General features: G+C 50.5%; 1 protein-coding gene across 2 annotated transcripts in view; it reads left to right on the top strand.

The window, feature by feature from the left end:
* Positions 1–27,271, top strand: part of LOC147701700 (branched-chain-amino-acid aminotransferase, cytosolic-like) — a 192,868-nt gene that overhangs the window by 103,821 nt on the left and 61,776 nt on the right. For both annotated transcript variants that reach the window (XM_086930334.1, XM_086930333.1), the window contains one exon: positions 24,533–24,696. In XM_086930334.1, coding sequence (XP_086786460.1) covers positions 24,533–24,696 — 164 coding nt within the window. The remainder of the gene's footprint in view (positions 1–24,532; positions 24,697–27,271) is intronic.

Genomic DNA, 27,271 nt, shown 5'->3' with positions numbered 1-27,271 from the left:
TCAGATAGCCTGGACATCCCACTAAAAGCGCGTTGGAGTAGTCCAGCCGGGAGAGGATCAATGCTCGGGCTACAGTTTCTTTAGCCTCATCCGGGAGAAGGGGGGAGGAATTTACGCAAGGTTTCAAGTATGCCAAAACAAGTCCCTGTCAGTTTTTTGGCATGTCGCGAAATTCTCGAACCAGACACCCAAGTTTTTTGCAAGGCCCTTGTCTGATTGTGGAGGTGTAAAGTCAGTAGGCCACAGTCTGGATTGAAAACCCGCAGGAAAAGCTCCAAACAGGAGCACCTCCGACTTTTCCTCATTGCACTTAAGTTGTGCATTGGCCAACCAGCGAAACACAGCAGAGAGACAGCGCTGAGCCGTGTCGACCGAGTCCTCGCCCCTTCTCCAGGTAAACAGTAACTGCGTGTCATCCGCATAGGCCATCACCCTAGCCCCCAGTGACTCCGCCAGATAGACCAGGGGAGTCACAAAGATGTTAAACAAAAGGGGGCTAAGGGAGGAGCCCTGAGGGACACCAGTGGAGATAGGGGAGGGGGAAGAGGCAAACGGGGGGAGCCAGACTTGCTGTGACCTATCCTCCAAAAAGGATTGCAGCCAGCTCTACGCTGAACCCGCAATGCCGATGTCAGTAAGTCGATCCAGGAGGAGGGAGTGCGGAACCGTATCGAATGCCGCCGAGAGATGAGGAAATCACCAGAGCTGCTCTCCCGCCAGCATCCAAACAGTCCCTGATAGACTCAGCCACCTCCAACAGTGCCGACTCTGTACTGTGGCCATATTGTAACAGTGTGCCTCACGGGTCCTATAACTGCCAGGGTTAGTTTCCGGTTGTAAAGGGAAGACCGCATACCTTTCGTTCCCAGTATCGATCTATCTGCTTTAAATGCTGGGTCCGACTGCAGGGCATGCAACCATTAATTGCGCAGCTCAATAATAGAACTGTATGTTTGGGAGTTCTTTTACACCATCATAGCACCCGCGGACCAAATTGAACTGCGCAATGTGCGCCAGTTTATTGCCCCACAGTAGGCTGGAGACCTGGGCCACTATTGCCTTGGAGTAACTATACTGCACTGGGTACAGCGTATTTTCCAGCACATACAAGAAGGGAGGAAGGGCCATTATTTTAAAAAGTGCTGCTTTTCCCAACAGCGTTAACTGCAAGGTGCCCCAGTGTCGTGTATCTCTTTTAAGACGATCCAGCGGGGTTGTAGATTTCTTTTAAAGAATTCCATAGAGTCGACAGTTATATATATGCCCATATACTTAAATGCACCTTCCGAAATCTGGAGCGGGTAATCCGCGGGGAGCTGCGGAGAGGGGCCATGCAATACATACAGAACTGATTTGGACCAGTGTATGGTATAGCCAGACGCCCTCCCAAAAATTGTGCAGATATTAAGAAGAGTCAATATGGAACGCCTAGGGGTTGCCATGTATAACACAACATCGTCTGCATATAGGGAAATGCGATCTTCTCAATCCTCTGTCCATTTAATTGCCCGAATCATTGGCTGCCACCTTATCCACGCCGCCAGCGGCTCCAGCACCAAAACAAAAAGCAGCAGTGTCAGGGGACAGCCCTGACGCGTGCCCCGTATAACAGCTGGTTCCCGTAGATATGCAGCACAGGCCATCACCCCATGTAAGCATCTCAGGTTGAGGGCCGTATTCCTGCCTGGCATGAAACCAGACTGGTCTGGATGTATCCATGCCGCAACGTATGATGTCAGCCTAATCGCTAATAGTTTAGCAAGGATTTTAGCCTCTGCGTTAATCAGGGATATAGGGCGATATGAGGTGCACTCTCCAGCAGGCTTTCCAGGTTTTGGATAGCTACTATGGTGGCCATACGCTGATCCAGTGGGAGTTCACCTGTCTTTAAGCTGTCATTGAACATGCGCAGTAAGTGTGGAGCGATGGCTCCTGCATCTTTTTGTAGAGTTCAATAGGCACCCCATTTGGCCCTACCGCTTTACCAAACTGCAGCGACCTGATTGCCACCTGCAACTCCTCCACTGAGAGATTCACCTCGAGCTCAAGTGCCGCCTCAGGGGTGAGTCTGGGAATATCAATGTCTTTTATATAAGTCCGTGCCTCTTCCAGTGTCATCTCCGAGGCTGACTTATACACCCTTTGAAAATGCCGCGCATGTGTGTGCACTATTGTCCGTGGGTCAGTTGTTGCCCGTCCCTCCTCCGTATCAATTTGCACTATCCATCTAGTACCACGGTCCCTCTTATCTAGCCACGGCAAGAGTTTCCCAGCTTCCCACCCTCTCCCCCTCACCCTCACACCCCCTCACCCTCACACCCCCTCACCCCTCACCCACCACCTCACCCTCACATCCCCTCACTCTCACACCACCTCATCCTCACACACCCTCACACTCACACCCCCTCACCCTCCCTCACCCCCACACACCCTCTAACCCTCACACACCCTCTAACCCTCACACACCCTCTCACCCTCACACACCCTCTCACCCTCTCACCACCACACTCACATCCTCTCACCCACCCTCTCACCCTCACACCCCCTCATCCTCACACCCCCTCACCCGCACACACCCTCACACACTCCTCACACCCCTCACCCCCTTACCCTCACACACCCTCACACACCCTCACCTTCACACCCTCACCCACCCTCACACACCCTCTCACCCTCACACACCCTCTCACCCTCACACACCCTCTCACCCTCACACACCCTCTCACCCTCACACACCCTCTCACCCTCACACACCCTCTCACCCTCACATCCCCTCACCCTCACACACCCTCTCACCCTCACATCCCCTCACCCTCTCACCCCTCACCCTCTCACCCTCACATCCCCTCACCCTCTCACCCCTCACCCTCTCAACCTCACATCCCTCACCCTCTCACCCCCTCACCCTCTCACCCCCTCACCCTCACACACCCTCACACACCCTCACCTTCACACACCCTCACCCACCCTCACACACCCTCTCACCCTCTCACCCTCACACACTCACACACTCACACACCCTCTCACCCTCACACACCCTCTCACCCTCACACACCCTCTCACCCTCACATCCCCTCACCCTCACACACCCTCTCACCCTCACATCCCCTCACCCTCTCACCCCTCACCCTCTCAACCTCGCATCCCTCACCCTCTCACCCCCTCACCCTCTCACCCCCTCACCCTCACATCCCCTCACCCTCACATCCCCTCACCCTCACATCCCCTCACCCTCACATCCCCTCACCCTCACATCCCCTCACCCTCACATCCCCTCACCCTCACATCCCCTCACCCTCACATCCCCTCACCCTCACATCCCCTCACCCTCACATCCCCTCACCCTCACATCCCCTCACCCTCACACACCCTCACTCACAGACCCTCACACACCCTCACACCCTCACTCACCCTCACACCCTCACTCACCCTCACACCCTCACACACCCTCACTCACTCTCACTCACTCTCACTCACTCTCACACCCTCCTCATTACCCTCACCCTCACTCACCTCTCACCCTCACCCCCACTCCCCCTCACCCACCTCCTCACCCTCACATCCCCTCACTCACACCACCTCATCCTCACACACCCTCACACTCACACACCCTCACCCTCACTCACCCTCACACACCCTCACCCTCACTCACCCTCACACACCCTCTAACCCTCACACACCCTCTAACCCTCACACACCCTCTCACCCTCACACACCCTCTCACCCTCGCACCCCACACTCACATCCTCTCACCCTCCCTCACGCCACCTCTCACACCCCCTCTCACCCACCCTCTCACCCACCCTCTCACCCTCACACCCCCTCACCCACCCTCACACCCCTCACCCTCTCACCCTCACAGCCCCTCACCCTCACGCACCCTCACACACCCCTCACCCCCCTCACCCCCACTCCTCACTCCAAACCTCCTCATCCTCCCACCCCCTCACCCCCTCACCCTCACACACCCTCACACCCCCTCACCCAGTCACCCTTACCCCCTCACACCCTCTCACCCTAACACCCCCTCACCCTCACAACCCCACACCCTCCCCCTCACCCCCTCACACACCCTCAACCTCACACCCCCACACCCCCTCACTCACCCTCACTCACCCTCACTCACCCTCCCTCACCCACCCTCACTCACCCTCACTCACCCTCACTCACTCACCCTCACTCACTCACCCTCACTCACTCACCCTCACTCACTCACCCTCACTCACTCACCCTCACTCACCCTCACTCACCCTCACTCACCCTCACTCACCCTCACTCACCCTCACTCACCCTCACTCACCCTCACTCACCCTCACTCACTCACCCTCACTCACTCACCCTCACTCACTCACACTCACCCACTCACACTCACCCACTCACTCACCCACTCACTCACCCACTCACTCACTCACTCACTCACCCTCACTCACTCACTCACTCACTCACTCACTCACCCTCACTCACTCACCCTCACTCACTCACTCACCCTCACTCACTCACCCTCACTCACTCACTCACTCACTCACCCTCACTCACTCACTCACTCACTCACCCTCACTCACTCACTCACTCACCCTCACTCACTCACCCTCACTCACTCACCCTCACTCACTCACCCTCACTCACTCACCCTCACTCACTCACCCTCACACCCCCTCATCCTCACACCCCCTCATCCTCACACCCCCTCATCCTCACACCCCCTCATCCTCACACCCCCTCATCCTCACACCCCCTCATCCTCACACCCCCTCATCCTCACACCCCCTCACACACCCTCACACGCACCCTCACCCTCACACACCCTCACACACCCTCACACGCACCCTCACACACCCTCACACGCACCCTCACACACTCCCCTCACCCTCACACCCCTCACCCACCCTCACACCCCATCACCCTCACCCTCACACCCCTCACCCACCCTCACACCCCATCACCCTCACACCCCCTCACCCTCACACCCCCTCACACCCCCTCACCCCCCTTCACCTTCACCCCCTTCACCTTCACCTTCACCCCCCTTCACCCTCACCCCCTTCACCCTCACCCCCTTCGCCCTCACCCCCTTCGCCCTCACCCCCTTCGCCCTCACACCCCCTTCACCCTCACCCCCTTCACCCTCACCCTCTTCACCCTCACCTCCTCACCCTCACACACCCTCACACCCTCACCTTCACACCCCCTCCCCTTCACACCCCTCACACCCCCTCCCCTTCACACCCCTCACACCCCCTCACCCCCCTCACCCTCATACCCTCATACCCCCTCACCCTCATACCCCCTCACCCTCAATCACCCCCTCACCCTCAATCACCCCCTCACCCTCAATCACCCCCTCACCCTCACACACCCTCACCCTCATACCCCCTCACCCTCATACCCCCTCACCCTCATACCCCTTCACCCCCACCCCTTCACCCTCACCCCCTTCAACCTCACCCCCTTCAACCTCACCCCCTCACCCTCAATCCCCCCCTCACCCTCAATCCCCCCCTCACCCTCAATCCCCCCCTCACCCTCAATCACCCCCTCACCCTCAATCACCCCCTCACCCTCAATCACCCCCTCACCCTCACACACCCTCACCCCCTCACACCCCCTCACACCCCCTCACGCACCCTCACACCCTCACACACCCTCACTCACCCACCCTCACACACCCAACCTCCCCCTCACACCCCCTCACACCCCACACCCTTGCACCCCTCACACACCCTCACTCTCATACCCCCTCACCCCCTTAGACCCCTCACCCCCCTCACCCCCCCTAACCCCCCTCACTCACCCTCACACCCCCCTCACTCACACACCCTCACACCCCCTCACCCACCCTCACACCCCCTCACCCTCACTCACACACACACCCTCACCAGCATAACATAACAAAACATAGCATAGCATAGCATAACAAAAAAAGCATAGGATAGCAAAACATAGCATAACAAAACAAAGCATAGGGTAGCAAAACAAAACATAGTATAACAAAACATAGCATGGCAAAAAACAACAGACCGTAGCATAGCATAACAAAGCACAAGAAAACCTAGCATAGCATAACAAAACATAGCATAGTATAACAAAGCATAGCATAGCATAACAAAACGTAGCAGAACAAACATAGCATAACAAAACATAGCATAACAAAACATAGCATAACAAAACATAGCATAAAATAAAACAAAACATAGCATAACAAAACATAGCATAACAAAACATAGCAAAACACAACAAAACATAGCATACATAATAAAACATAACATTGCAAAGCATAGCAAAACATAGCATAGCATAACAAAACACAACAAAACATAGCATAGCATAACAAAACAAAGCATAGGATAGCATAACAAAACAAAGCATAGGATAGCAAAACAAAACCTAGCATAGCATAACAAAACAAAACATAGCACAACACAACAAAACATAGCATAGCTTAACACCTTAGATGCGGCGCAAATATCCCTCACCAGTGCTGCGCTGTCCATTGGAACTAGTGCTGAATGGACGTCCAATTGTCGTGCGCAGCACTGGGGAGGTAGTGCTGCCGTCGACCAACGCCCCGACGCAGCACTTGAGAGGTTAACATAACACAACAAAACATAGCATAGCAAAACAAAACATATAATAGCATAGCAAAACATAGCATACCAAATACAACAAAATATAGCATAGCATAACAAAACATAGCATAGCAAAACAAAGCATTGCATAGCATAACAAAACATACAATAGCATAACAAAGCATAGCATAGCAAAACATAGCATAGCATAACAAACCATAGCATAACAAAACAGAGCATAGCATAACAAAACATAAAATAGCATAACAAAGCAAAACATAGCATAACAAAGCAAAACATAGCATAACAAAACATAGCATAACAAAGCATAGTAACAATTCAAAGCATAGGATAGCAAAACATAACATAGCATAGCATAACAAAACAAAACATGGGATAGCAAAAAAAACATAGCATAGCATACAGCTTCACTCCGCACCACCACAGCATCACACAGGGGCACCACAACATCGCAATGCGCTACCACAGCATCACTGAAAGCCACAGCCTCACTCCTTAGCCATCACAACATCACTCAGCGCCACCACAGCATCAATCTGTGCAACCATTTAACAACACCTGGGTCAAATATGTTCTCTCAATGTTTCAAGCTTTATTAGAAATGTAACAAAAAGATGTTAATATTTCACTTCTGTTCTTGGATTTTCGTCACAATAAAATAGACTGAACATAATCTTCACAAAAGTTATTTACAAAACTTCAAGCTATTGCCATTATAAATTACAATAACTTTTATTTATGTATTAATTATTGGGAAAAAAATAAAAGCCATTATTGTAATATCAATACATGTAAGTCACATAAATACAACCCATATTGCATTACAAATGCTATAGGTGTCACATTTGCGAAAGTTATAACTATTGGCATTGTAAATGACAAAGCTATTAATTTCACTATTTACAAAAACAAAACATAAATAATAAAAATTGTCGTTTACAATACCAATAGCTCAAACTTTCCTAATGTTAGACCTATTGCATTGCAAATGCATATTCTGATTATGAAGGAACATATATTCATCGTTATTGAAGAGGTGGCATAGCTGACTGCATCTATGCTTTCTGTTGGCCTCCTAATCAAGGTATGCATCCATACACCTGCCTCAAAGTACTACAATTGTGAGTACTACTCCACTTTCAGCTCTGTTCTACCACTGGTTACTCAGTGGTCAAGCCAGCAAATGTGTACCCATTGATGTTGGGTTTTTTATTTATTAAAATGTATATATCAGCGCAACAGCTACCCAAAAAGGGTTTCCCGGCGCTATCATGTTAAAAATTGGATTCCTGACTGACTGAGGTTTGCGCCAAAGCCAGACAAAAACCACCACTCTAGTTTGGGCAAGGGAGTTGCACTCCAAAGATAATCTCTGCTCACCCCCTTGGTAACGTGAAACGAGCGGTAAGGCTGATCCCGGAGGCGTTGTGAGTTAAGCATTTGCACACGCACCCACCAACAACCACATCCCAGGCTCCCCACAAAAAGAACTCCACACAAGGTTATATCCCGAATAGCCTTTGTATTCTCAAAACACCTTAGAGTAGTAACCACCTTATGTACTGTATACTGTATGTGTATTTAGCTTTTAAAAGACTCCATTTTTAAAAGCGTAACTGTGGACTTAATTGAAAACCTTGCGAACGCTCACTTGGCCATTAAGTTTCACTCCTCCTGTTCCCGCCCCACGAACCCTGCCCGCCCTATCGTAGCCGACTAGGCGCTGCCGGGGACTAGAACAGAAGCCACCATCTTTGGTGAGGAGCAGGCGAGCGGCACAGTGCTCGGCCCCTCCCACCTCTAAGCCTTTAAAAACGCTAACTTGGAGCGCGTGCACCGATTGACAGTGTGCACATGATTGTTGAGGTCCTGAGGCGGAAGCCGGGACTGCTGCTTGAGTGAGGCAACGAACTATTATTAATTCTGACTAGCTTTTAAAAGATTTAATTTTTAAAAGTGTTACTGTGTACTGTATGTGTATTTAGCTTTTAAAAGACTCAATTTTTAAAAGCATAACTGTGGACTTGATTGAAAACCTTGCGAACGCTCACTTGGCCATTAAGTTTCACTTCTCCTGTTCCCGCCCCACGAACCCTGCCCGCCCTTTCGCAGCCGACTAGGCGCTGCCGGGGACTAGAACAGAAGCCACCATCTTTGGTGAGGAGCAGGCGAGCGGCACAGTGCTCGGCCCCTCCCACCCCTACGGATATAAATGAACTCCCCTCACAGGAAGCGCAGCAGACGAGCGCAGCGGGCGCGTCGATGGCGCGCCGAAGATGTGCCAAAGACCAGCCCGTCTGCGCCCGTCCGCGCCTGTATGGGACTAGGGGCTACAAACTCTGCTACAAACTCTGCCCCACCGATTAGTGATAGGTCAGATACACTGCGACTGACCTATTCTAAAGACAATCTTATGTTACTCAATACCAAACCCCCACAGGGCCACCCTCAATGTGCCAAAGTGGAGCCTGCTAACATCATGGGCCCATTTGGCTGTCGGACATGCAGATGGGTTAATAAACCTAAAGATGATCTAACACTAAGAAATTCTCATAACCGTGACATATCTTGTATCTATCTGAACACAAGATCTCTCCCTAAACATTCAATTGAACTTTGGGACACTTTATATCAATTGCAACCGGATCTAGTGTTCCTCACGGAGACCTGGCTTGACACCCACAGTACTCCGGACATTGCAACAGCGCTCCCCATAGGGTATAACATTTTAAACCTCAATAGATCCAAAAAGAAGGGTGGAGGGGTAGCCTTGTAATTCAAAGAGAAGTTCACTTGCATCCAAGAAGTGCCTATACAGGATAGCAAACATGAAGTAAAGATTTTTAGGCACCTATCTACTGATGGGAGGAGCTATTATCTATAACCCTCCAGGGAGCACAGTAGAATTTAGTACTCGGCTTCTCTCTCAGATTCTTCCTGCTTGTCTAAAACATAAAAACATTTTAGTATTAGGAGACTTCAATGTACATTTTGAGTCGCATACTAACTCACTTACTAAGCATCTTGCAGACAACATGGAAATCCTGCAACTAACACAAATAGTCAACCAGGATAGACATAGAGCGGGACACAGGCTGGACCTGATATTTACGAATATCGAGACCACAATTATTAATAATATTGTGCCTCTTACATGGACTGATCATTATAGGATAGATTTCAATATCAGCCTACCTATTAAAAATATGAGACCAACGATACAGACTCCAGCTACAGCTAAAAACTGGAAAAAATTCTCACTGGAGAAATTCCAACAGCACTTTCATTTTAATACTAACTCGGGCTCCTCTACCGAACAAGAGATATATCATCTACAAAAAAGTATTGGGGACGCACTTGAACATTGTTCAATAAATACCACTAAATGTAAAACCAGACGAACGGTGTCGGAGAAATGGTACGGCCCAGATCTCAAGGCTCTTAAAAGAAAATGTACTACGCTGGAACATAAATGGAGGTTAAGTAAAACTATGAATGACAGATCCATTTATAAAAAAGAATTGAAAGCCTATAATGCAGCCATACGGAAAGCAAAAAAAGATTTCTTTTCACGGCAAATATTAGAACAAAACATTCCTCTAAAGAACTTTTTAAAATTGTTAGAGAACTCTGTAACCCCCCAAGCCTCACAACAAATCGGTCACCTTCACAGGAAGGATGCAATAAAATCAGCAATTTCTTTTTCGATAAAATAGATAAAATCTATTCATCCTTCTCCAGTAATGACCAGGAAACGACCGAGCATCATGTTGATGCAGAGCCTTTTTCTTTGGCCATCCGCCCTGTCTTTGGCCCTTTGTCAGAGGAAGAAGTAAACAAAGTTATGTCAGAAATTAAATCGGGTTCCCCATTGGACCCATGCCACATTTTCTTACAATTAATTCCTTTAATTGGCCCAATAGTGACGCAAGTACTAAACCACTCACTAGACCAAGCGGAATTTCCAGCTATCTGGAAAACAGCAGTAGTGATTCCCTTACTTAAAAAAGTGGGTGCGGACATAAACAACCCAGCCAATTACCGGCCCATCTCGCAGTTGCCATATTTTTCAAAAGTATTGGAGAAACTAGTGAACAAACGGCTATCAAATTTTCTGGAAATTAATAACTTGCTTGATGTTTCGCAGACAGGCTTTAGGTCGAACAACAGTACTGAGACAACTCTCCTGGCAGTACTGGATGATATCAGAAGTCAGGTTGATGTAGGTAAAACGGTGGCCCTGATATTGTTAGATTTATCAGCGGCTTTTGATACCGTATCCCATAACCTTTTAATACGAATGCTAGCCGCAAAAGGAATACAGGGAAAAGCCCTGACTTGGTTGAACTCTTTTCTATCCGACAGATCGCAATCTGTCCGACTAGGCAGCTATATCTCCACACCTCGAAAGATCAAGTATGGTGTACCACAGGGGGCATCATTAAGCCCAACATTATTTAATGTTTATGTGTCTTCATTAGCCACTATTGGGAAGAAGTGGGGCGTCAACATCTGCTCATACGCAGATGATACGCAACTAATGATTGCCTTAAATGGTGAAGAAGATTCCAAAAACAGACTGCTCAACTGCCTCTCCGAACTATCCAGTCGGATGCATAATCATTGTCTGAAATTAAATGCCGATAATTCGGAGATTCTATTGTTTGGCGGCTCCCAACAACTTTGGGACGACACCTGGTGGCCCAACATTCTTGGTACACCCCCCAAACCAACTCAGACGGCGAGGAATTTGGGAGTCAACATCGACAATGCATTGTCAATGAAAAACCACGTAACAACTACTTGTGGTAAAGGCATCGCGCTACTGAAAATGCTACGAAGAGTGTTTCCCTGGATTCCCTTGGAATGTAGAAAGATCTTAGTCCAGTCACTATTAATTAGTAGACTTGATTACGGGAATTCCCTATTCGTTGGCATGGCGGATTACTTATTTTCAAAACTACAGCTTGTTCAGAATGCGGCAGCAAAAGCCGTATGTAACAAAAGAAAATATGACTCCACTACAAGTTGTTTGAGAGCCTTACACTGGCTGCCAATGAGAGAAAGAGCCTCTTTTAAAATACTGTCCATCACCCACAGAGTACTGCATAATATTGGCCCGACCATCCTAAAAAATAGAATCAACTTCTATGTACCAAATAGAAATCTTCGATCCCAATTCACAGCAAGAGCGGTAACCACCCGAATAAAGAAGGTTAGGACGGGTGGCTGTGCCTTCTCACACTTAGCTGCAAACCTGTGGAATAATCTACCGACAGACTTGAGACTTACCGATGACTACCTTACTTTTAGGAAAAAACTTAAAACCACGCTGTTCCCTAACACTCATTAAAATTATCATCGACCTGTGCCCGCTCTCTGTACATTGTTCAATTTTAGCGCCATGATATCCTTTTAGGATGAATGTTAGCGCTTTACAAATACTTTTACCATACCATTACCATGTACACTGTGCCATCTGGCGTGGGGCCATATTTGCAAGGGGATATTTACATGGGACAGGGCCACATGGACCACTATCCGAATAAGCACTTGATCGAACTACCATTCTGTAGATTTAGCACTTGGTAGAATTAGCACTTTGTAGAATTAACACTTCGTAGACTTAGCACTTAGAACATGGAATAATTGTAGCACCAAATAGCAAATGTAGCACACAACCAGTAACCACTGGTAGACGGTAAGTACATCCTACGCAATCCTAACCACCTTAGGCCTATATCCCGCAGGGAACCATGAACTCACTATCATAACTATACTAAGCAAAACCACCTCCTAAGCATAAACACATATAGAGGCATCGGAACACAGGGTGCGCAAAACATACTATGCACTGTACATTTCCTACCACCCCAAAGCCTTAGTACCTAACTCACATTAGCACATAAATCACCCGAGGCACCTAAATCACGTTAGGCACCTAAATCCCATTAGGCACCTAAATCACATTAGGCACATAAGTCACATTAGGCACATAAGTCACGTTAGGCACATAAGTCACGTTAGGCACATAAGTCACGTTAGGCACATAAGTCACATTAGGGTCCTTGTTGCATCACTGCACCAGAACTTAAACGTAGCAGCTGCCCACTACTTGCTGAGCAGCTGAGGACGAGCACAGGGCCTAAACGCTGCAGCTGGCACTAAGTGCTGCGCAGCTGTGGACGGCCAAGGTAGGGCAAAGGGTAAAGGAGTGCATCTCACTCCTAGAGTCAAAGTACATGTCCCCCTAAAAGAAAAACCTAAACGGCGCATCTGCCCACTAATTGCTGGGCAGCTGTGAAGCAAACTGCGACCTGGGCCCTCACTGGCCCTCTGGAGCGAGGACTGCGCCATGGGCTCTCACTGGCCCTTTAAACAATTTGCGCCAAACTGAGCCCTCTAGGCTCTGAAGACAACTGTGGTCCCCTAATAAAGCGGGTGCTCCTCTGGGCCTGGGCAAAGACTGGTCACCAAAGGTGGGGAGCCATCTAGGCCTTCGTTGGAGCCACAGGGCTCGGCAGGACAAAATGGCGTGGGAGCCACAGGGCTCGGGATGACAAAATGGCATGGAGTTACAGGGCTCGGGAGGACAAAATGGCTTTGGAGCCTCTCGGCTCGACATACAACTGCCCCCAAATCAGGTGGGGCCTCGTGGCTTTGAAGAAATGGGGACGGAGTGGTCCACTGAGCTCCCGGGGCGATAGGCAACTGTTGGAGCCATCAAGGCTCGGAGAAGACAAGCTGGGGGACACCATTGGCCCCTCAGCATGGGGACCTTTCAGGGCTCCTCCTGGTACAAGCATGCACCCCCTGGGTGCCCCGGGGGCCACCACAACAAAGAAGGAAGCCCTCACTCACCGGGCTCTGGAGACTTCCTGGACTCCTCGTGTGCTCCTGTCTCGGCTCTTCACGGGCGCTCAGTCGGGCGGCGGGGCAGGCATCGGCCATGGGCCTCGAGCCCCCGCCGCCTGTGCGGTGTACCTGATGGTGCCTGCGGGGCTCTCCCTCACTCAGGGGGGCCCTGCACAGGCTGGCCCGTCTCTTCGTTCGCCGGGCAGCTTCTTCTCAATGCTGCAGGGCTCCCTCCGCTCAGGGGAGCCCTGCTGGTCCGCAATGCTCCTTTTTCTCCTCTCCTCTGCACCCCCAGGCAGAGAGGCAGAAGCGGAAAACGAATCACGCCAGGCCCCGCCCATGTCCCGGGCGGGAGGCGCCTGACTTCTGCCACGGCAGTGAATTCAGCTGAAGAGAGGGGTAGACTTCCTCGAGCAAATTATAAATAGCAGGGTGGGCACATGCAACAACTAAATAAGTTTCACAGAGATCAAATGAGGGGTTGGCTCGCGCACAAGGACCAGAAATCGCTCCAAGGATGCAACACCGAAAGGCAAAAAGGTCAGGAGGGAACCTGCCAGAAGGGCCAAGTCCAACATATCAAGAAACAGCAGAGGATAGAGACAAGCCAGGTTTTAAGTGACTTTCGGAACAGTATGAGGTTAGACTGAGTGCGGAGAGATGAAGGGAGAGCATTTCACAATACAGGGCCTAAGTACAAGAAAGAGCATCCGCCCGTGTGGGATAATCTAACCTTGGGCACCTGGAATTTGGCCTGTGTGGAAGACCGAAGAGTACGAGAGGGTACGTAGGGACGAGCCACGTTTTGCAAGTAGCGAGGGGCTCTGTCGTGCTTAATTCGAAACATGTAAGTCAGGGCTTTAAACATGACAGTTTTTCGACCGTAAGCCAGTGGAGGTTCCTCAGCAAACTGGAGATCGAGGCGGTTCTGGAGGCCTGACAAAGTAGTCTAGCGGCAGAGTTATGCCCTCGCTGCAGCTTGCGTATTACATCTTTGTTTGCTCCCAGGTAGAGGATGTTGCCATAATCCAGCCTAGATGTTACGAGGGCCTGGACTACGGTTTTCTGGGTAGGGCTAGGTAACATCCACACAATCTTCCTCAACCATTTCAGAATGGTGAAACATGTTGCAGCAACCTTAGTGGCTTGTTTATGCATAGATAATGATTTGGCGATGATAATGCCAAGGTTACGAACATGATTGGAAGGTTGCGGGAGCGCACCCATTTCTGTTGAAGACCCTAGAGACTTTTGTCTTTGCCCAGAACCAGGACCTCAATTTATTCACCGTTGAGCTTTAGGAAGTTAGCGTGCATCCATGATTCCACTTTGCTGAGCCTTGTCCTAAGAGCTGAAAGCTCTGTGGTCTTTCCAGCTGAGAGAGAAAAAATAATCTGGGTGTCATCAGCATAAGAGAAGAGCGACAGCGCAGACTCTTCAACAATTGCTGCCAGGGGTCTAACATGAATGTTAAATAACAGGGGGCTGAGAATAGATCCCTGTGGGACTCCATAAGGTGAAGAGTAGATCTTAGAGTTGGCTGTGGAAGAGAAGAACTGAAAGGTACGGTTCGTGAGAAAGGAAATTAGCTAGCTCAAAGCAGAGCCAGTGACCCCTATGGATTGAAGGGCCTTTATAAGTACGGTGTGGGATACCGTATCAAAGGCCGCGCTTAAATCTAATAGCACAAGAACCATTGTTTCCCCTGCATCCAAAGTCTGTCGCAACATTTCTGTGATGCCTAGAAGTGTGGTCTCAGTAGAGTAGCCGGTCCTAAAACCAGACTGAGATGGATGTAGAAGCCCATAAGTTTCACTGAACCTGGACAATTGGCTATAAATATGCCTCTCTAAAATTTTTGAGAGAGCAGGAAGCAGAGAGATTGGCCGATAGTTTGAGGGGAGCGCAGGGTCAGAATTGGCTTTTTTCAGCAGTGGAACGACCATTGCATGCTTCCAGTCCGAAGGGATGAAAGACTCCATTAAGGATGCATTTAGAAGTTCCAAAATGTATAGAAGTGCTGGTTGTTCAAGCTACTGCAATACTGTAATGGGAAGGAGGTTACAAGGAGATCCCGATATAATACTGCTTAGAAGTTGTTTGAGTGTCGTCATATCTAAAAGTGGCCAGGTTTCCAGTTTATTCATAGGGTGGGTGGCATGTACTTCTCGGCAATCGGACAAAACACCAGATTAGGCGTAGGTAGAAGCGGGCATAGTAAGAGAGGGAGATATGTTGCCAGCCAGTGCGGAATATATTATTTCCACTTTATTTATAAAATATTGGGCAAGGTCGTCACATTGCGTTTCATTCAGACTCTGGGGAGCCTGTGAGGTTGCAGAACCAGATATTTCTTTGACCATCTTGAATAAAGTTTTTTGACAGTTTTTAACATCTGTAATGGTCGGCGATACGAAGTTTGCACGCGCGGACCTACAATAAGAATGATACGCCCTTTTGATAAGAAGATAGGCGGTTTTAACTTCAGGCGCATAGACCCTTCGCTACTGTCTTTCCATATTCTTGCATTTAGTTTTCTCCCTTTTTAGCTCTTCGGAGAACCACGGGGTAGGGGGACGGTGATTGTTTAACTTCCTAACAGAAAAAAGAAGGCAGGTGTCCAAGACTGACTTAATCCAGTCTTGAAAAACCACGAGGTCCAGGACAAAAATATTTTTAAAAATGGGGGCATTAATAGAAAGAAAATTAATAAAATTGTCAATATCTACATTTTTCCAATTCCTAGTTGGTTTTAAGACACTGTCGCCCACCACGTGAGAGAGATGTGAAATCACAAGCCTAAAACCCTCTGAAAAATGATCAGCCCAACACAGAGGAGTGGCTGCAGGACATTAAAGATTGGATAAATTAGAAAAAATAGGGTCAAGCAGATGGCCAACTTTGTGAGTGGGACCAGCATTGTGGAGTAAAGCGTTCATAGCAGCCAGGTCTGCGATAACAGTATTACTAGTAGTGCAGGCGGGATCCTCCAGATGAAGATTGAGGTCTCCCAGAATAGAGAAATTTGCCGAACTGAAGAGAAAGGGAAAAATTAAATCTGGGACGTTTGTGGCCCACGGACCTGATGGCCCAGGGGGGCGGTACACCAATATCCCTGAGAAGGTGAAATGAGGTGTTAAGGTCAATTTAAACACTGCTGCCTCACAGCCAGGGATTAGTAGACCATCAAACTTACAGCTCTATGTATTTTTGAAAATTATAGCGATCCCTCCATCTATTTTATCTTCTCTGTCTTTCCTGACTATGGCGTAGTTAGATGGCAAACCTCTGGCTACATCTGGACCAGAGCTAGTGTTAAGCCACGTCTCAGTAAGGAAGATAGCATCAGGTTGTAGGCCAACGAGAAGATCAAAAGCATCAGTCTGATGTTTTGGGAGGGAGCGGCAGTTGCTATTGAGAAAGGAAAAATTATTGATGAGCGACTGCTTATATTTCATGTTAGGCTGTGTTTTCTGACTGGTTGGAGTGCTGGATAATGAAGCATTACATGATCCGCATGGATTAGTACGCACTGTAAAGTTGCGGCCTGGGCATGAGACAATAGTTCCCCTAGTGTTTAATCAAATACAATTTAACTGTGGATTGGTGCGGAGGTTCAACAGCTGAGTAGAGGAGTACTTTATGATGTTGCAGTTGAAAGGAACAGGGGTTTGGGCCCCGGGTCCTGGCCAGGTGCGGACGGGCGCAGATGGGCTTGCCTTTTGCGCCCTTCGGCGCGCCCGCTGCGTGCGTCTGCTGCGCGCTAGTGCCATAGGCTCCTTTGTAGTGCCCGCCTTGGGAAGGGATCGGAACAACAAGACTGTCCCTTTTCCCAAAATGGCGGAGGCGTGTGGCCCAACCTTGAAGCGAGTTGGCGATAATAAATTGCCCCGAGATCTCCCTCCACACAAACAGTCCGCTCTTGACTGCGGTGGACCGGGGGGGTCTCAAGGTAAGAATCGCGCTAAATCAAGACTTCTCAATGTGTGCAGAAGTGCAAAAAACGATTTAAAAGATGCCTCCAATTACGTAAATACCCAATACAAATTCTACCCCAAGGAGTCTCAAATATTCATTCCCAACGTTTTAAAAATATAGTTCTAGGGGTCGTGGCCAAGATGGCGGCCTGAGAGGACGCAACTTCACGGAGCTCCTCGTCCCCATCCCCCATTGCCAGAGCCTAGTAGCAGCAGTCGCCCCGATTTAGGCGGAAAAGGCATCCCACAGCGAGGGAACCACCGGCAGCACCATCTGGCCACGATCGGGGGCGTCTGAGACCGGGGCGAACCCCTCTGCCAGCGGCGCGCCGCCGCCCCGGACCTGGGCGAGCCGGCAACGGCGGACGAGCCGACTGGGGGGGACGAGCTGCGGGCCCCACCGGAGCACCATCGAGCGCCCTGCTGCAGCGGGGGCCGTCCAGGGGCGAGTCAGCGGCGGTGGACCTGCTTTGGCGGACCTGCGCAGGCTCCGGGAGACACCCGGCGCGGCAGAGAGCGGAGGCGGTTTGGCGCGCTAGGAGAGGCCCCGGCGCGGAGGTGAGGAGCGGGGCGGCAGAGGCGGGAGGAGCTGGAAATCGGGGGGCAGGTGCTCGAGCCCCCGGTGCTGCAACAGACTGCTTCCGCCGAGCGGAGGAGCGGAGGGCCGACTCTGGGCACGGGCGACGCGACGACGCCACGGCCGGGACTGCCGCAATCAGGGCCGAGAGGCGGCCATCTTCCGCGAGGCCCAGAGGTCAGTGGCGGGCCCTGTACTCCCCAGCGAAGATACGCTGCCCCCCTCCCTCCCCAGAGAGGTCTCACACTGTAGGGCCCACGAAAGCGGACAAGCAAGGGGCAGTGGCCCGGGCGAGTGGGAGAACCAGAAACTCACTGGTGGCCAGCGAGAGTGCTGCAGCCGGCCAAAGAGAGGCGCGTTGTACCCCCGGGGGACACACACGAAGAGGCTCTAAAGCTCGTGCTGTGGGGCAACACAGGACGGTTGTGAGAAGCCTGCCTTGAACTCGTCGAGGGAACCGGCGGAGGACACTACCACAGCGGGGTGCCCCGAGGGACAGGAGGGGCATGTCCTCCACAAATCGCAGGGGAGGGCGTACCATCCCCGACATGCTGGCAAAAGGTGCTCCTAAAGGGGACAAAAGCCCGGACAAGCCATTGCCGGCGTACCAGCCCAAGGATAGAGAGCGGGATGAGGGGGACACCCCAGCCACGAAATCATTCATGGAAGCTTTGTTCACATCTCTCAAAGAGGACATCCAAACCCTCAGGCAGGACATGGCGGGGGGCTACAAAGAGCTACGCCGAGACGTAGATGATATAGGTGAGAGAGTGGCAGCTGTAGAGACCTCGGATCAAGCTCGAAGTGCGGAGGTGGAACAGTTGCAGCAGGAAATCCTCCGGCTGCACGATCTACAGACCGACCTTCAGGCCCACGCTGAGGACCTGGAGAACCGTTCTAGGCGAAACAATGTTGGGGTACGGAACGTGCCGCTCAAATCGGAAGGGGGAGACATCACAACATACTTGCAGGATTTGTTCTGAGAAGTCCTAGGAGAAAGCGAGGATTTTGAGATCAGAATCGATAGGGCCCACAGGGTGGGCCTAGCGCGCAGGGCACCTGCCCCCCCCTCCGGACATCCTGGCCTTCCTGCCTGATTATCCCCTCAAGGAACGCATCCTGAAGGTGGCGCGCCAGAAAGAACCTATCCGCTTCAAGGAGCACACAGTAGAACTCTTTCAGGACTTATCCACGATCACTCTACAGAAGCGGCGGGCGTTCAAGGTGGCAACTACCTTCCTACGAGACAAAGGAGCCCCTTATTCGTGGGGGCACCCCTTCAGACTGGTCTTAAAGTGGAACGGGGCGCTCCATCAACTCGGGTCCCTGAGAGACACATGTGCCGTCCTGGGCCTTCCCATGGAGGAGGGGGGATCAGAGGATAGCTCCGACCAGAGGCCTTCCCAATCACGCTCTCCGCGTTCACGGACAGACGGCTGGCAGACAATGGGAGGGCGTCGCACACCCAAGAAGGAGTTCAGGCCGGAGACGGTAGCGAACGAACATGCAGCAGCGATTCAGAAAGTCTCCACTGACACCACGGCCGGTCCTTGAGGAGACATGAGCACAGGGGTAGACCATCACTTAGCACCTGCCATGGGGAGGCGGGACGGGGGGCTCCAGGTCCGCCACTGGCACGTTTTCCCGCTCCCAGAGACTACACCAAGGGCCTGGACTGTTGCCGGATAGGCCCTGGACAATGTTCACATGTTGGGGTTTTCAGGTTGGGGTTCAGGGTGGTGGGGTTGGGGGGCGGGAGGGGTTGGGGCTGGGAACTCGGTGTGTTCTACTCGTACTGACGACAGGCAAACACGAGAGAGGTGGCTTGGGGCTAGGTCCAGAGCAGGCAGAACAACCACAGTCTTATGGCCGCTGACGGCATTCGAATCCTCTCCCTTAACGTGAAGGGGCTTGATAACCCAATCAAAAGGAGGGCGGTTCTCTCTTTCCTCGAACACTCTGGGGCGGAAATTTGTTTGTTACAAGAGACACATTTGTTGGCAAAGGATTGGCACCGCATGAAAGCCAGGGCCTTCCCTCATCAATTTTACTCCACGACTACCGAGAAAAAAACAGGGGTGGCCATACTGATAGCCAAGCATTTTAAGGGGCGGGTGGGGAGTAAGGTGGCCGAAATCAAAGGTAGACTCTTGGCGCACACCGTCCATGTAGGCACCTTTTCCTTTACATTAGGTTCTATCTATGCACCCAACACCAGACAAGAGGCCTTCATTAGAGGGGTGCTGTCCGAGGCGCTGTCGGGAGACTTGAGGCATGTTATTGTCGGGGGGGACATAAATCTAGTTATGGACAACGAGATAGATAGATCCGGGAAGAGGTTCGGGGACACTGGGGCGCTCTCCGCGGCGGGGAGGCAGTGGTTGAAGGATAGAGGGCTGATTGACATTTGGCGGGAAACACACCACACCGCCCCAGGATACACTTTCTATTCACATGTGCACCGCACATACGCCAGGATAGACCATTTTTTGGGCTCTATAGACATGACCCCCATGATACAGGACATAGACATTACACCAGCGGCACTATCGGACCACGAAGCGGTGGTCCTTCAACTGATAGTCCTGCGCACACCTCCACACAGGGGCAGATGACGACTCAGAGAAAGCCTGCTCTCCCGCAAAGGGGTGGTACAGCAGTTATCCCAAAGTATCACTAGCTACTTGGAACAAAACGACACGGGGGAGGTGGCCCAGTCGACGCTGTGGGGGGCGCTCAAGGCGGTTCTTAGGGGCGACATTATGGCGATTGCGGCGGCGGATAATAAGGAGCGAAAGGAACGGAGGCGGGAGCTAGAGGAACAGGTGCTGGAGCTGAAGAGGGTTCACTGCCGACTGGCGCCCCCCGGATCTGGCGCAAACTGAAAGCGGTCAGGGCACAACTGGCGAGCCTAGACCTGGACAGGGCGTAATATGCAGCACTCCGCCTTTGCCACACGTACTACGTAGGGGGGGACAAGACTGGTCGCCTGCTGGCCAGCAAACTTCAAGCCAAAACTGTCCGCTCCAAGATCCCCATTATTCGTGGGGACAACGGAGGCGAGGTCCAAGAGGATGACCACATAGCAGAGGCATTTCGAGCCTTCTATGCACAGCTCTATGCTGCAGACCCGACCCTCGAGGAGGAGGCGGGAAGGGACTACCTTGAGACCATGGACGTCACCGCCATCAATGAAACGAGCGCTAGTGCGTTGGATGCCCCCATTCGCCTGGAGGAAGTTATATCAGCCATTGCCCGACTCAAACCCCTGAAAGCCTCGGGCCCGGATGGCTTCTCCGCGGGCTTTTACAAGTCCTTTTGCCCCCTCCTGGCGCCGGTCCTTACGAAATTATTTAACTCCTTTGGGGGCCTGGGCTCGATCCCGAAAGAGATGCTGCAGGCGGAGGTCATAGTCCTACCAAAGCCAGGCAAAGACCCGTCGCGGTGTGCGGCATACAGGCCGATATCACTCCTCAATCTTGATCTTAAGCTCTTTACGGGCATCTTGGCCTCACGCCTGGGCCCATGTCTGCCAGGCATAATTGAACCGGACCAGGCAGGCTTCGTCCCCACCCGGCAGTGCGCGGACAACACTAAACGCCTAATGCATGCCATAGACTAAGCTAATTTCAACGCCTCTGATGCGGCACTACTTTCGGTCGACGCCGAGAAGGCGTTCGACAGAGTCGACTGGAGATTTCTGGACAACACGCTGGTGAAATTCGGCGTGGGTTCCTGCTTCCGATCCTGGGTGGCGGGTTGGTATGCGTCACCCCGGGCGACGATCAAAGTGAATGGGGTTAGCTCCAAGCCGTTCGACATCCAAAGGGGCACGCGGCAGGGCTGCCCGCTCCCACCGCTCCTGTTCGCTCTTTACATTGAGCCATTCGCCCAGCGTGTTCGTGACAGCAGAAACATCACAGGGGTCAAATTCGGGGGAGTGGAGCAGACCCTGAGTCTATACGCGGACGACATTCTTGTCACGGTGGACAGCCCTAGGGTCTCAATACCGGCCTTCCTGTCAGAAATGAACACGTTCGGGGAGGTGTCAGGCTTTAAAATGAACATACAGAAGTCCATTGTCCTCCCAGCCCGCTAATAGAGAATCGCTACGCATAGGGGGACTCGAGGTCCGTACCACAATATAATATCTGGGGATAGACCTGACGCCAGCGACTGCCCAGACGGTCGACCTAAACTACACTAAACTCCTGTCACGTATTCAAGGGGACATCGCGAGATGGAAACAACAACCGCTCTCGTGGCTGGGACGCGTGGCAGCCATCAAAATGTCCCTATTGCCTAAGATCCTTTACCTATTTCAGACTATCCCGGTCACCCCCCCAGTGGGGATGCTGAAGAAGTTGCAGGACACCCTGCACCACAATGTGTGGGCTAGCAAGAGGCCCTGGCTGCGGCGCGACTTGGTCACACGGGTGACAGCTGAGGGAGGCTTAGGCGTGCAGGACCTACGGTGTTACTTTCAGGCAGCACAGCTCAGATATCTCCTAGAGTGGTCCCGGCCTACTTCCGAAAAGCACTGGCTATTCCAGGACAGGGCCATGGCGGGCCTACCCCTCTGGAAAGTCCCCTTCCTAGCACGTCCAGACAGACCGGCCTACCTTAAGAAATCCCCTATCCCCTATCACCAGGACGGTTTTACAAGTATGGGATGCAACCGCAGTCCCGAGGGGCCTAACATCCTTTCCTTCCCCTATGACACCTTTGTTGGACAACCCAGCGTTTCCCCCAGGCATGCCGCCGGGCTCGTTCCCCCAGTGGCGACAATCTGAGTGCCGCTCCGCGGGTCACTTATTTGACACGGAAGGCTTTTTGACGTGGGACATAGTGACTGCGGACTACGCACTTGATAGGCCGCACCGCTACCAGTACTTCCAACTTAGGCATTGGCTGACGCACACAGACGTGGCGCCACTAGCTAGTCGCCCTCTCACCCCATACGAGAGATGGATCATGACTAAAACATCAGACTCACGGTCCATTACCGAACTGTATCTAATGCTATCCCCGCCACCACCTACAGAGAGATCCGCCGGGCAGAGGCGCTGGGAGAGGGAGCTGGGGCGAGCTCTCTCTGACAAAGAATGGCAAGACATATACTATAGGGCTCATCACACGGCTAGAAGCACAGCCAGCAAGGAGGCGGCAGTGAAGGTTGCCTATTATTGGCATTTGACTCCGGAACGCCTGCACCTAGGGAACCCAAGCAAAGACCCCAAATGCTGGAGGGGTTGTGGGCACACGGGGACCATGCTACACATACTCTGGGAGTGTATCGAGGTACGGGAATACTGGGAGGTGGTGCTTAAGGAAGTGGATACCCACTTCGAGACTGACATTCCCTGTTTCCCGGCATATGCGATCCTGGGGCTCCCCAACAGACTTATGTTTCCGCTTAAATCACTAAGGGGAAGCAGATGGGATTGGCACTGGGGGCAGCAACCCAACACATCCTGTCACTGTGGGGCACCTCGAGAAAACCCACGCACACGGGGTGGCTGCACAGATTATGGTACATCATGGGGATGGAGAGGATACAAGCCTCGCTCACGCAGGCGTCAGACACATTTAGAGAAATATGGCAACCACTCACCTCCCTGCTTTCCCAAGAATTTACGGAGCTCACCTGCCCTAAGTATCTCAGGGTTCTGAAGCTGGCGGAAGAATTCCACGACAAGACGACCAAAGCGGAACACAAGGTTTAGCCTGAGCCCAAAACAGCCACCTCTAGACACACTTAGGAACACACCCAGAGGGGAGGGTTGGTAAGGGTCGGGGTTGGAAGCGGTTGGGTATAGTTGGGGCGGGTAGGGGTTTCGGGGAGGTTGGTGGATAAGAGTTCTAGCAGACATTGCTGGGTTTGACTCCCGCCATACGAGCTTACATGAACACATGGTTACCCCCCAAATAGACAGGTAGATGGGTGAGACATGTAACGTCCTGGGTACATGCGTCAACGCTCTGCTTATCTTGTTCAATTATTGTATGGTTTTGCTTTGCTGAACTCAATAAAATAAATTTGATCAAAAAAAAAATATATAGTTCTAAAGATAGCAGTAGTAGGGAAACTCGTTAGGCTCACGCTGTTGGGTGAGAATTGAGCTAATGAAGTTATGCGTGTTTTTGTGAGTGATTTAGCAAGCGACACAAATTTTGCTTCATGTTTTTGTGCCTTAAACTGTGATCTTGTTAAAGGTAAGACTGTAAACCAATATCAATTGGACTGGTCAGATTTTTTTAAATGGAAAAAACATTTTTATTGATTTTCTTTTAATTAAGGTCTTCGTTTGCTTCTGAGAAAGGATTCCTCTTAACTGCACTGTGTTGTATGTCCCAGTCTAGACCACATATGGCAGACATTCTGCCACCCTCTACCTTCTTTCACCTCCATGAATGTTACATGACGGATATATATGCAAATGGGTCGTCTTTGGCATTTGAACGCCTGCTTCACTTGTTTAGCAATAGCATGCATTCTTTCTAATTTTTCACATCCTCCCTTACTCTTCCTACAGCCATCTCTTGGGGTGACGAAGTCCAACCACGCCTTGTTGTATGTCATCGTCGGGCCGGTCGGGCCCTACTTTTCGACAGGCAGCTTCAGCCCTGTGGCTCTCCTGGCTGACCCCAGATATGTGCGCGCCTGGATGGGAGGCGTGGGAGACTGTAAGGTCGGTGGGTGAGTGTCACAGGACTTCTTGAGTTTTGGTGTTGAATTGTTATAGCATCGTGATCCTGACTAATCCTCTTCTAATGTTTCCTCGTAAATTCTAATTCAGCAGAACTTAATTATATCCAGCTCTTGAACTAGTTCAGGTCCTCGTTGGAAACGCCCTGGTCGATTGGTTTCAGCTAGGGAGCCAAGAACCCTAGCTACCCTATGTGACCCTGCTTTCTTTGCCCACAAAAAAGTGGAAGATAGAGCTATATTGAGCGTACAAAATATTTACATTTTCTATTTTCATAGAAACCAGATCATCTTGTGTTACGGTGAAAAAATAGAGCTTTAGAAAATCATCCTCTACAAAGTGTAGTAGAAAATAAACATTCCACCTGTACACCACAGAAACTTATATTGGTTTTGTCTTAACATGATGACGCTCAGTTTTTTTAAAACCTATTCTCTTGAAGTCCGGCGGGCATATGATAACCTGGCCAACAATTTGTTTTTACTCTTTGAGGATGCTATCATTTATGCAGACTCCTGGTCAAATTCGTTCATAGGCTTGTGCTGTGAACATAAACCATCTCCTGTTAGAGCAGGCACCTTTACCAGTCACCTAACCAGAATGGCATATGTCATGATTAGGCCCTCATAGGACATACAGCATATAGAGCCAGATCTGTGCCGAGAATAAAAGTGGGTCCCAGTATTTAAGCTGTCTGCAACTTGCTGTCCTCGAACACAAACTCTGGAAGTTTAATAAAGACGTTTTGCAAGATGTTGTTGGCCGCATGTACTAAAGGATTTGGAAAGCATATTGAAGTTAGTAAAATGTCCTTACCTGTCACTGGAAGAAAACACTGGTCACAAGCCGACTGGATTACGGAAACACCCTTTACGCCGGAACGACAGCCAAACTACAGAAAAAACTCCAACGCCTCAGCCAGACTCATACTAGACATCCCCCGCCAAGCTCACATTTCCGGTCACCTGAAAGACCTCCACTGGCTCCCCGTCAACAAGAGAATAACGTTCCGTCTCCTCACCCACGCACACAAAGCCCTCTACGACCTAAGACCCGTATGCCTCAACACGCGCCTGTCCTTTTACACCCCCACCCGCCAACTACGTTCGTCCAATCAAGCCCTCGCCGCAATTCCGCGCATCCATAGATCCACCATGGGGGGAAGATCCTTCTCCTACTTAGCGGCCAAAACCTGGAATTCTCTCCCCACCCACCTCCGCCTTACACAGAACCACCTCTCCTTCAGAAAGCAACTAAAAACTTGGATATTCGATAAGTAAAGTACCCCCCCCTCCTCCCCCCCCCCCCCTCCTCAAGCGCCTTGAGACCCTCTGGGTGAGTAGTGCGCTATACAAATTTTGAATTTGAACTATAATGGAAGCAGCATATTTACCCATCCCTTTCAAAGTGTGCAAAGCACTCGTCCATTGTACACTGGGGTCCATTCTGATGTTAGTCATGCACTTAGTGACCACAATCAAAAATACCTGCCATCTAAACAGAAGACATACTCTTTCACACAGCCCCCTTCTTTCAGAAGTCTGTTATATACAGAACTAACACTTCAAACAGTTGGTCCAACAAGAAGAAAGTACAACATTTGAAGCACAGTAGCATGCAAGGCCTAGTATGTGTCCAGGCACCTTTCTATAACCTGTAAGTGTCTCCATAGGCCAGTCCCTTGTCTGTGTTGGAGCAAATAAAATGCATCTTCGTTTATGGAGAAATGTTGGTTCTGTTCGGTTGTTACTACGTCCCAATATTTAAGTATGTTGACTTTTTGGCAAATTTCCCTCAATCCTGCTGTAAATCAATGTTTCAAGAAAGGTTATGCTGCAGCCACTGTTTCTGAACAGCAGCTCTGCGTAGACTATGGTTGGTTCTGTGTCATGGGATTTTCATCAATATTTAATAACACTGAATTTACAAACAGTTCCAGACACTTACAATGGAGAGGAAACATGTTCTTATATTTTCTAAACCAATATGTAAGGAAGAACTCAAAAAGCCCCACATAAAATTGGTTCCAAAATAAATATGGCAGCATTGCTACTAAAAGGTATTTGGGGATTTTTTTGTTTTCGTTCTTTACAAACAAACAAAGTCCATTCGAAAAAAAACAGTTTGCAGGTCTACCAGATCGATCGGAAGTTGCTGGGCCCTAATTGTATCAATATGGGCCACATACTTCTGATGTACTGGCACCTCTGTACCGCCGGCTCTCAAACTGCGGACCTGACTCTGAGAATAGCGTGGCACAGTTGTCGTAGGCTGACTCGGGGACATGGTGTTCTCTTGAAACTCAGAAAAGGAGCTTTAATACACACACCACTAAATACGTGGCACAGAATCACCAATATGTTCCAAATTACGTTGGGACAGGCAGTTTGGAACTCTTTATAAGAGATCTCGCAAAAATAACCAGACCAAAAATTGTCCAAACGTAATTTTGTTTTGATACTCTGTTTATGGGTGACATTGCACACACCTGTATGTGTTTATGGGTTGGCTAGCAACCTAAGACATGCTCTTTTCCACTTTCCTTTGAGCTGTCCTAAACACACT

This window comes from Lissotriton vulgaris, chromosome 7 (assembly GCF_964263255.1).
Source record: "Lissotriton vulgaris chromosome 7, aLisVul1.2, whole genome shotgun sequence".
Taxonomy (NCBI): Eukaryota; Metazoa; Chordata; class Amphibia; order Caudata; family Salamandridae; genus Lissotriton; species Lissotriton vulgaris.
This window is presented reverse-complemented; position numbering and strand designations above follow the sequence as displayed.